Source organism: Phoenix dactylifera, chromosome 9, assembly GCF_051530095.1.
Source record: "Phoenix dactylifera cultivar Ajwa chromosome 9, Ajwa_hap1_PhDact_Kaust_v1.1, whole genome shotgun sequence".
NCBI lineage: Eukaryota > Viridiplantae > Streptophyta > Magnoliopsida > Arecales > Arecaceae > Phoenix > Phoenix dactylifera.
Genome location: NC_143198.1, coordinates 23711909 through 23723613, shown reverse-complemented (window position 1 = coordinate 23723613; position 11705 = coordinate 23711909). Strand labels below are relative to the sequence as shown.

At 39.0% G+C, this 11705-nt stretch overlaps 1 protein-coding gene across 3 annotated transcripts; it reads right to left on the bottom strand.

Moving 5' to 3' along the window:
- Positions 1-2680: 2680 nt before the first annotated feature.
- Positions 2681-10948, bottom strand: LOC103714772 (sphingosine kinase 1-like). 3 transcript variants are annotated; one of them, XM_088704473.2, is made up of 10 exons: positions 10281-10948; positions 9294-9416; positions 9071-9171; positions 8559-8631; positions 7240-7326; positions 7047-7124; positions 6798-6868; positions 6218-6514; positions 5635-5757; positions 2681-2983 (listed from the first exon to the last, which is right to left on the bottom strand). In XM_088704473.2, exons 1-10 carry the CDS (start codon positions 10741-10743, stop codon positions 2978-2980), a joined length of 1422 nt encoding a protein of 473 aa, XP_088560599.2. In that variant the 5' UTR covers positions 10744-10948; the 3' UTR covers positions 2681-2977. The 3 variants fall into 3 exon arrangements, with proteins under 3 accessions (XP_088560599.2, XP_038987700.3, XP_038987701.3); XM_039131772.3 differs by lacking the exon at positions 2681-2983 and adding an exon at positions 4447-4756 and having other exon boundaries at positions 10281-10942; XM_039131773.3 differs by lacking the exons at positions 2681-2983; positions 9294-9416 and adding an exon at positions 4447-4756 and having other exon boundaries at positions 10281-10944.
- Positions 10949-11705: the final 757 nt, after the last annotated feature.

Sequence of the window (11705 nt, the reverse complement as noted above, 5' to 3'; positions counted from 1 at the left end):
GCAGAATTTATGTTTAGTCCTACATTAGCTATGCATTGGATAGATCTTAGATAGTTCTATAGGACTAAGAAACTCAAGTAACACTTTTCAACTAGTCTTTTTCTAGATGAGTTTATGGGTTGTTCCAAATGGTATCGGAGCAGACCGACCCATTGCCTATGTAAACTAGGGGATATTGACCCATCCAGAACTTTAATGATGAGGGTATTTATATATAATATTTTTCGATTAGTTTTTTTGAAGAAGATCATTGGTTGTTATATGCAGCTTCCCTTTAGAGAATGGCAGAGTCAATAAGGTCTGGGCCGAGCGGGGTATTGAATTAGCGGAGCTGATTTCGGATGTTTCATGGCAATCGGCATCCACCCTGCCCCACGCGACGGGAAAAAGATTTTTCCTATCGCGATTTCCGCTGGCATTCGCGCGGCAGCCGAAGGTTGGAAGAAGTGGGTCACAAGGGTGAGGCCAGAAGGTACCAATAAATAAATATTCAAGGCTTATGGGCAATGCGTACAAGACCAAGCAAATAATTTGCTCCTAATGTGATTGTTTTCTTTTTTTTTCTTTTTGATACAATAATGTGATTGGATTTTTATAAATGCCTACTTGCCAACAAAATGGCAAGAGCTGTATCGAGGGACAAAATCCACGAGTACATCTTCAAGGCAAGGCTTTGAAGGCAATCTTGTACGTGAGCTGGAGTTAGTATCACATCTTGTTATCATACTTGGAGTGCTATCATCAAGATCTAATTTTCGTCTACTCTACGATTAAAATTCTGGAACCGTGGAACGGTTTTAGACTAGCGTCAAAGTAACTAACAATGAGGGGTGTTGTGGTTCAAATCTGGCCCGAGGGTGGCCACGCCGGAGGAGTCGAGGGAGCTGCTGGTGAGTGGAAGAAAAGGACGAGCGCCACCTTCCGTGCGGCGGCGGACATGCACAAAGCCTCACCGGTGGGATTTCGGGGGGGGGTGACCGTGGACCGAGGAGGAGGAGCTCCGGCAGGTGGTGCGGCGGCGGACGGCTCTCTCCGGGCGACCTGTAAGAAGCCGGTGGCCGGGGGTTCTGGCACCGGCTCTCCGATGCTTAAATCAGAGGGGGGTTTTTTGTAAAGAAAGGAGAGAGCTTACGTAAAAGATGTATGGAGGAAGGAGAAGAAGAAGCCGGTGGCCGGGGGTTCTGGCACCGGCTCTCCGATGCTGAAATCAGAGGGGATTTTTTTTGTAAAGAAAGGAGAGAGCTTACATAACAGATGTATGGAGGAAGGAGAAGAAGAAGCCCCCCTTGCCTCAAGATCTCCCCCACCCCCCTTCCCTTTTTATAGGAGGGAGTGTAGGGGTTATCTGTGACTGGACGTGATCGTGCGAATTAATGGGTTACCGTAGTGATTGGACGTGACCGTGTGAAGTAATGAGTTACCGTAGTGATTGGACGTGACCGTGTGAAGTAATGAGTTACCGTAGACGGCCCGAGATTTTGGGTTGGCTGGCGAACCGTAGAGATTGTGTGCATTTAAATGTTGACAGTCGTTGAGGCGGAGATCGCGGGATTTGATCCTGGATATGGAGGGTCTGGTGATTACTTCTTTAGGCGGAGCGGCTTGACTGTTGGTCATGCTTGCCGAGCTTATACCTGCCGAGGTCATGCATGCCGAGCTCATACCTGTCGAGGTCATGCATGCCGAGCTCACGTCTGCCAAGGTCATACATGCCGAGCTCATACCTGTCGGGGTCATGCAAAGTCGAGCTCATACCTGCTGAGGTCATGCATGCCGAGCTCATACCTGCCGAGGTCATGCATGCCGAGCTCATACCTGCCGAGGTCACGTCTGCCAAGGTCATGCATGCCGAGCTCATACCTGCCGAGGTCATGCAAGCCGAGGTCATGCATGCCGAGCTCATACCTGCCGAGGTCACGTATGCCGAGCTCATACTTGCCGAGGTCATGCATACCGAGCTCATATCTGCCGAGGTCATGCATGCCGAGCTCATACCTGCCAAGGTCGTGCACGCCGAGATCATATATGCCGAGGTCGTGCACGCCAAGATCATGCTTGCCAAGGTCACGCCTGTCGTCGGATACCGGTGCTCTGATTGTATTCGTAGGATGATCCATTTTTCCCCCCAACAAGGGGGAAACAAAATCCCAGAAATTGATGTCACAAATGATACTGGGACCGCAGAGCTCAGAATTTCCAAACGGGTTAGGTTTGCATTGGCTTTTTAAAGACATTATTGGCACTTTTCTTTTTAAAAAAATTTAAAGATAAAAATTTTATTTTTATTTTTTTCAAATTTCTAACAATAAAAAAATATATTTGGTTCTCTTTCTTTTTTTTGAGATACAGTCGAGAGAGCAATAAAAGAAAAGAAAGTGGGAATAGAGCCAGCGACGCTACCTATAATGAAGAATAGCTTTACATCAGGCGGAGAAATAGCCAGCAAGGTCCGAAGAGCTGGTATGGTTGGGCAGAAGAGACGAAGCTAAAAGCGAGAAAGGTTGAGAGAAGAAGAGTAAAAACCTACTTTTAAAAAAAACTGAAAGTAAAAATTGTCCACTTCCACTTGTTTCAAAAATAATGAAAGTAGTTTTAAAAAAAAACTAAAACAGAAATAAAATAACCAAATATATTTTCTATATTGAATTCTATATTTTTATTTTTATAAAAAAAAGAAATAAAAAAAATAGTATCAAATAGGCCCTAAATTGTAAGTTGCAGGTTTGTTTCCAAGTGCTGTAATTTTGGGGAATTTCTGAACACCATCATGATATGGTAGCACAAGATAGGTGTACTTCATGGTGCGATAAAGGCACAGCTTGAGACTCTGGTATGTTGTGCAGCAACCCGGATCAATATAACCAACTAAGAAAATGACCATGATATGCTTAGCCTCGTGAATTCATGGGTGCCCATCCGCTTGGATCCGTTGCCCTAAGATAGAAGCAGTGATGGAGTTACTTGCCTCGGATGCCAACTAATGCTGCAAGAGAAAGAAGAAGAAGAAGAAGAAGAGCATGGCGTTAGCATCATTTTTAACCCTTCAAAGTGGTCTGGGAACAATAAACATAAAGTTCACATCTGATTGGATCGGCAATTTGTTCGATAAATAGCTCAAAACTAAGTACACTTATATGCTGGATTATGTATCCTAGCCAAATGAAGATCTTTGTCAGTTTAGGTTTAACAATGTATCCTACCCAAATTGCATAATGATAGGTTAATGGAAGCCCCAGGATGACAAATACTAGCAATGAAATGAAGTTATCTGTTAAGCACCCTCAGTAGATCCAATGTTCTCATTTGAATTACACAAACACATGGATTGGAGGACTATATTATTAGATCACAATAGCAAAAAAGGAAGTTAATACTTCAGTGTGTAGCTTTACTTGAGAAAATGATAAAGCCACTGCCGCTTCCCTAAAAAACCTATACAACGTTAGCAATTATAGAGGCTCTTGATTCGTTGCAATTAATGCACCTTTTTATCCATCCATTCTGACTTCGAAATTTTGGCTTTTCCCGGCCTTTAGCTTTCCTAGAGCTCAAACTTCGCATTGCAAAAAAACTCGAAGCCAACAAACAGTGAATCCATAAATTTTGATAGCTTAAGATTAAATTAAAAAAAAAATAATTTTTAATCAGTAGAAAAATAGTTTTTTCATGTCGAATGATACTTTTCCACCTCTTTTCTTTGCAAACTCCAACCAAATAATATATCTTTCTTCAATTTTCAGTTGACCATACTTTCTCTTCTTTTTTTTTTGCGAATCGGACAAATCTTTTGTTCTTACCAAACACAAGGGCAAAGTGTATGAGTCAACATGTTTTTTTTTACCTTTCTTTTTGAATCAGTCCCGTGCATCAAATCAACTTTTGCAAGCACCGGATCAATGGAACTGGTAGAACGCCATTATCTGGAAGTTCTACGAGCAACATCCATAAAACCTAAAAATGCTTGTATGTTTTCCATTGCAAAAAGATCTATCATACCATGCGGTTGTTTCCACATCACTGACTAAAATTTTCCTCAGCAGACCCTTGAAAAATAGGTCCCAGCAATACCTTATCATTTTTAAAATTGCCCTAATTGGTTCAAGAAATAATAAATGAAATTAAGGGCCTAACCCTAGAGGCGGAAATATATTAAGAATAAAAGAGATTCTAAGGGTGAGACATAGGAAGACAAATTGTAACAAGAAAAGAAAAACTTAGAACTTGTTTGGCATCATTTTTTTTAAATAAAAAATAAAATTCTATACTGCCATTAACATCATCATCATCTTACTGCAACTACCATTGTATCCATCACCATGGATATATTTTTTTTAAAAAAATAACTTACTATATCAAACATATTTATATTTTAGAAATTTTTTAAAAAATATCTTTTTTCTATTTTGCAAAATTTAAAAAAAAATGATGCCAATAGACACCTTAAACTGTCATAAATTTCTTTTTTATTGCTTCTTTAAGATGTATATGTACACAGCTCTACACACAGCTGAAAATGAAGTAGACAATCAGATGGATGATACGGGGGAAGAAAAACATATCATCTAGGAGAGAATATAGTAGCTAAACCCTGGTCAACCGTCAATTGAAGTGGCGGCCCATAGGACATTCGATACTCCTGCTGAATGCCGCCATTGACTCGGTCTCCCATAGCGATGACCTCTCCATCAGAGTCAACGATACCACCCTTGGTGGGATTCCCAACACGCTGACCAGGCTTTAACCGAAATGCTTTCACCTGTGAAACACATAAAGAAAACACTTGGACTGGAGAATGGTTTCTCAACTTTTTATGTACACGATACAACTGCTCGGGAGAAGCCTTGTGTGTGAAAAAAATGGAATGAGAGTGACTTTTTTTTTGTTTTTAAGAATCCAACCGCTCAGGTCAAATGAGCATGACTTATAAAACATTTGTATCAAACAATTGGCCGCATTGCCCATCATTGCAGGTCTCGACTGGATACGACTACTTGGAGTCAAATAGTTATCCAAGTCGACTAAGTAAATCTTATAATTTTACTACTGAAAATTTTCCCTTGTATTTTTAACATCGTATTAATGTAAGCCTCTTTCAATTAATTAGAACTGTCATCAGAGCCAACAATACTCCGCCAGTTCTTCCAATACAGAGCAGAGAGTTCAGAGAATGGCTTATGAGCAATTATCAGGCGGGGGAACACAACTAGAGAGCCACATATTTCTTCAAAACTGACATTACTGTTACTCTTAGTCATCATTGACATCTTTAGCAATATCTCTATTCCTTGAGCTCTACCTTTAACACCCAAAATATGAACAATTCTGATTGCCGCATGCTTTCACCAGGTCAAACAAAACCGTGCTCTCTCTCTCTCTCTCTCTCTCTCTCTCTCTCTCTCTCTCTCTCTCTCTCCTCTCTTTTTCTCCCTCCCCCTTCAAGTTTTTCCATCAATCAGTTATATGGATAAGTTAGCCTTGATAGCCTGACCTTCTATGCACAAATCCAAAACGTTCTTTAGGAGAACTTTTATCACATCCCCAAGGAATTAAAAAACAAAAAACATTTTCTAAACTGCAATTTTTTTTTCATAAAACATGACTTAGCCATTAAAAGGTCCAGAGAACTGTACGCACCTTGAGATAGATGACATATGGTGATTTGAGATAACTTCCATCACTCATTTTTAACATCAGTCCCAGAAGGGCTGATTTTGGGCAATCCCTAAGTATGGCTGCATCCAAGCAGCCATCTGAGAACTGCATCACAATCAAGAAGGGTTGTCATGACGAGTTGCTCAAGTAAGAACAAGAGACATGAAACAAACATCAAGTAGCATCGAGTACTAGGCTAATCCAATATTTTCATAGAAAAAGGAGTAGCATTTCAAGATATGTCGCATCTTTTGTGAGATAAAATCAATCAACCATCTCTGTGCATAAAAAAAAAATCCACATATGCGAAAACAGAATGTTCGAGATACACGGATTAATGAAAGAATAAAAGAAAAGTATTAATCATCTCCCTTTCATTGCCTGGCGTAAATGCAGTGCCACATGCAGAAATACAATGTTTAGGATCTCACACTAAAAGAATTTTATGCATGTTGATGACTCAAACACCTGCTTATGTGATTGACAGTCTATATTACTATTTCATACTGTAATGGGAACAAAATAAATATAGAAAAGAAAATTGCTATAACAAGAAAGAAACTACCTTAGCTTCTGGTGCTGGCATAATATCTTCACCAGCCCAAGGCACATTGTTAATCCAAACTGAAATAAAAGGGCCATCAATTGACCTCCATTCTAAACCATCGAAGGAAGCTACCGGGCCTGGGTAACCACATGATTTAACTTCAGCATTATTTACTTGGCCTTGTTCAGGCAGTACAGTGTTGCCCATGTCGCTGCCGTTTTGCTTTATTGGTTCCCCATATGATTCATATCCAGGTGCAGGCACAAATTGAACATGTCCATGGTATCTTCGCAAGTTCATCATTCGCAGCAGAGACTAGAAGCACATAAGAAATAAAACATAAGAAAATATCAATGTCCTGCCAAAGAGGGTTAAGTAGGAAGCTAGCCAATTAATTCATGTCATGGCAGATGAATTAAATCTTTTAAAATCTTCAGAATTATATGAGTTCAGCAAAACCAGCATCATCTCATTTCTTGAACAATAAAGCCACATGACATTCTAAATAACATTGACTTAGCTACATAGGTTTTATCATAATTCAAGCAATATAAAAAATAATATTAGGAGAAAATCTCAAAACAATTGATGTACATACATAAAAGTCTAAACGAGCACTTCCCATCCACCTATACTTCTCGGACTCGATGTCAATATCAGCCACCAAACCTACAGGTAACCATTAACTGACATATAGATATACACATACCAAACTTTATCTTTTTTTCTGAAAAAAAAGCTGAAACAGGTTGACTAATTCTAAAGAAAATCTGTAGCCATACATCATCTGATTTGAAAAAAAAAAGCCTTGACAGTTTCTTTTTCATTTTTTTTTTTTTTTGCATACCCCAAGTAAGCATCAAGACACTGAAGAACTTCTTCTCTCCTTGCAAAACAGTAGCAACATCAAGTGTGCGTTTGTGGCCTGCAAGGTTGGAAGAAAATTGCTATTGTATATATTTTCATTTATATACACAAAAAATGGCAGCATTTTCCAATGCTTGGCACTTAGATGAACCAAACATAACACAAAAGACAACCTCTGATAACTGCAAATGTAGCATTGGAAACGGAGTACAAATCACCAACTGAATCCAGAAGTGATTTTGCCATGCCATTCCCCGTGCCTGCATTAGATGTTCCACATCATAAATCAAATTGCGCAAAGAACATACAATCATTATGAACATTATTTCTTCAGCCTTCAGGAGTCCAAATCATACAAGTAGTTAAAATAACAGCAAGCTGATCGACAAGAAACAGAAGGTTAAGATTCATATTATTATTTATGAAACCAACTGAGAATATACACTTAATAGATTTAGTAATTATAAGCATGGTAGTGTGCAGGAAATAATGCCTTGAGCAAGTTTAAGTACATTCTATTTTCTTTGACATTGGAGAACTACTGTCTATTTTTGCTTTTTCTTTTTTTAGTAGAAAAACAAGTCTGCAGCTTTTTGTACAAAATCTGCTGCTCTGTACAGAATTTAAGTAAATATGTGCGTCTTAATTCATATTGCACAAGGAACTATAAGGCTCCCCCTTAATATGATAAAATGGACAGTGGCTACTAATTGTGACACAGAGCATCATGGCAACAGACCCATTATTCCATCACATTACTCTATTAATGATGGAAGTGTCTCTCACATCAGTTCCATCAGGGAAAGACTAAGATAAACCAGATGTTCATGAATATATTGGTCATGCTATTGATACCAAACAAGTTGCAGTACCATACTTCCTTAGATGTCTAAAAAATTATTCCAAGTTTTCCAACCAGATGTTGCCTAACTTACCTATATAATTAAGATATAGGACCTGAATCTATAATCCCTTCGTCCATTTTAATACATTGTAAGGCATAAATATATATGAGGAAGTGAAAGGTCGCATAAAAAGTCTACAGGACAATTTCAGCATAAAACACAACTGCCCCCGAACATTTAAGGTTCTGCATGCCCTACATTTGGGTCAAGACAGAGCCAGAAGGGTCAAAAATTAGGTTAATCAGGCATCTGGCAGACCATGATGGCATTGGGAAATAAAGTCAAGAGATCAAGACCAACCAAACCAACAGAGCTAATACCTCACCCATTTACTCCTAGTTCAGTGAAATCCCAACAGAACATTAAGCCTTTGGCTAACCAGGGAACATAAGCCTGGGCTTAGCCTGGTTTGAATACATATTGCTTTAAGCATTGAATTTATAGCAACATCGGCATTTATTTTTCTTATTGGACTTAACTCCATGAAATCATGATTTTTGTTTGATGTCAATAGTTTCAAAAAGCATATCAATAAGGTAAAATGACAGTTTAACAGTTCATGATATGCCTATGCCAACAAAACTTACCTGCAGGAATTATCCCAAGAGGCACTTTGATTGCAGTATCCCAGTCTTCTCTTTGCAGCAAGCCATTGACAACCTATTCGAAAAATGGAAGATGATTAAGAATATGCAGAGTGGAAGAGAAGAAAAAAGGAAGCAGCTGAATCAGCAATCGGGAATCGCAACCCTGCCCAGTAATAGTCACACAGCGAGCACTAAAAGAGTATAAGTTATGGAACAACACCATGAAATGAGAGATAGGCCCCAGATGATTTATATCAGAAAATTGTTGCCACATAAAATTTAAACTTGAAGTTAGTGATGTGAAAGCATAACAATGTTGACAACTAATCCTTTGAAAATAGTCCATAAAACCTACAGAGGCTAGGTTCTGCCACCCAATCAACAGAAAACTCAAAAAGGTCACAAAAATTTTGCAAAATCCATGACATGCTCACAGCTGAGGTTTGAAGTTAGATGAGCCACAGTACCAAATAAACTTCCACACATTCCATGGTCAAGATGCAATTACTAACCTCCACAAGAACACCATCACCACTAACACATACAATTCCGTCATATTTTAGAAGACCCAGAGAACGGGCAATTTCTTGAGCATGAAGCTGATACTTTGTCTCTGAAAGAAAAGCAGAGCTTAAGAAGTTAGAAATAATAGTAAGCAAGTGAGAGTGAGTGAGCACGCGCGGGAAGAGGGGGGGGGGGGGGGGGGGCGGGAGAGAGATTTGGAAATTCACCAACCTTGCATTGTATAAAGAATATCAGCGGCTACAAGAAGGGGCTTGACTTCACAGTGGAAGATCTTGCGCCCACTTTTCTTTCCACCAAAGGGGTTTACAATAATAAATAACCTCTTCGGACGGCCTATTTTGAAAAAAGTTATGAATCTCTTTCGGCAAGGTAGTCAAAAATAATACATGAATTTTCTAATTTACTTCTAAATAGTATATAATAAGAAAAAATCGTAGTAGTTTAAATTGAAATTGGAGCTATTAATGAAATATAAGTCACAATGATATCCATCATAAGAAGTGAAGTGGTCAAAAAGGATAAACTTTCCTATTTGTTTTTCACTACAGAATAGTATTAGAATGAAAGATTATATGATTTCTTGAAACTTCTACAATACAGAGCATGAACCTGATCTCGTTTAATTTGTGGACTCGCAAAGAAAGAAAACACAACTTTATTTTTAGAAAGAGTACAAACGCTACAGAATCAGTCTAACCAGAAACTACCAGTGATATAAATTAAAAAAAAAACGCCTCCGACCATTTTCTAAGGAGCACAAACTACTGGCAGATCTTATCGACGCCTATAAACAAAATAATTTGAAAAAAAATTGACAATCGCAGAAAAAACAGAAGGAAGAAAAGCAGAAAAGCAGAAGAAGAATAAGAAGAAAAGGTCTCTTTGGAAAAAAAGGTTCCAAAAAGATAACTTATCATAGATAAATATAGTCGTCTCCAAAAATTCAACAGAAAAATCACGGACGGAACAAAAAAGATTATTTTTTCCCTAAAAGGCACAAGTAAGAATAATTCTTAGTGATCAGGAAGAAAAAAAACACTCAAGAGAATCGAAGCAATTATATCTTCGCTTCTATAAATTAACCTATCTGTCTGGGAAAAATGCAACAAAAAGACAAAATATTAACACAAAAAGGATTTCTTTTTCTGATCTAGGAAGAAAAACTCAAAAAAGGAGGGAATAATCCTTGCGTCTTACCAAGGGACTTGATGCAATCCCTCAGCCGCTGGCTCCATTGAAGCACCGGCTCCTCGGTCGGCAGCTCCAGAACGTAGTCTCTCCTCGTCCTCTTCCCGAAGCTCACACCACCGCAAGAAGCCCCTCTAGACGCTCCCACGAAGGCCCTGAGCGTAATCCTCTGCCCCTCGGCCTCGAATCCCAGCACCTCCGATTCCACGGCCAGGCACCTCTCGCCGCCGTCGCCGGCCCTCCACCGGAGAGTGCCGTCGGCGGCCAGGCTCGCCTCCGCCGGCACCCCGTTCACCCGGATCCGCTTCGTTAGGGTTAGGGCTCCGGCTTTCCCCTCCATTGCTATTAGTCTCGGTTCCAGAGAGAGAGAGAAGAGAGCTTGGAAGGCAAAGGTGGGGTATTTGGGGTTTAAATAAAACGAACAAGAGGAGGGAGGGGGCGAAGACCCAGCGATCATCCAAAAGGCGCACATAAAGTTTTATGCGTCATTGATTCTGCCCTCTTATTGACGTTGACGTTCGCTGTTATAACGGGAAATTTTAGACCGTTATTTGCCCTTGCCAAGAATTCAACTGCACGTGCTCTTTATTTTCTTTTTATTTATCAGAAAATAACATGATAACTACGAAGTATTGCAGTCCATACAGTTGGGCATCGAAAGGATGCAATTAGGACAATAACGTTATAGTACATACAGCCAACTCGGTTCGAAACCGCATTGACTCGGTGCGAACCATTCGCACGGAGTGGCATCGAACCTGCCGCTTTCGATCGATTCCAGTCCAAAAAAGAGCAGTTCTAATCGGTCCTTTTTGCGGTTCGAGTTTATAGAGACCGGAACCGAATTGAAATTACAAATCAATTGTGAGTTAGAACCGAATTGACATGGTAAACCAACCCAATTCCATACCGGGTCGGCTCGGTACTCTCTAAATCGGACAATTCGATCTGATTCAATGAATCTTGATAGCTATTACTGGTCACTGCAACAATGAATAACAAATAATATAAATAGTATTACCTGACTACATATATGTCCACTTTACGCATTATGAATGATTATTAATTTTATAATAAAAAAGTTTGAAATTTGGAATGTATTATCCTGCAATTAAAAATAAAAAAGGGGAGCTACTTTTCTCAAAAACTATACTTACATGTTCTCTAAATTCTTTTTTTATTTTATACTTACAATTATCTTTCTTTGCCTTCTTTTTTTTGTATTTTTTTATTATTTCATCTAATTCCTCAATGAACTAGTGATACATAAATGCTAACATTCTTCGGAACAAAAATACTAAGAGATAAAATAATAATTATTATTATTATTTTAATGACTATATTATTTGATCATAAATTTGAATTATATATAAAATAAAATCATCATTCTGCTTATGGTGTCGCAATTAGCTAAGTCATTGTCTCACATAAAGA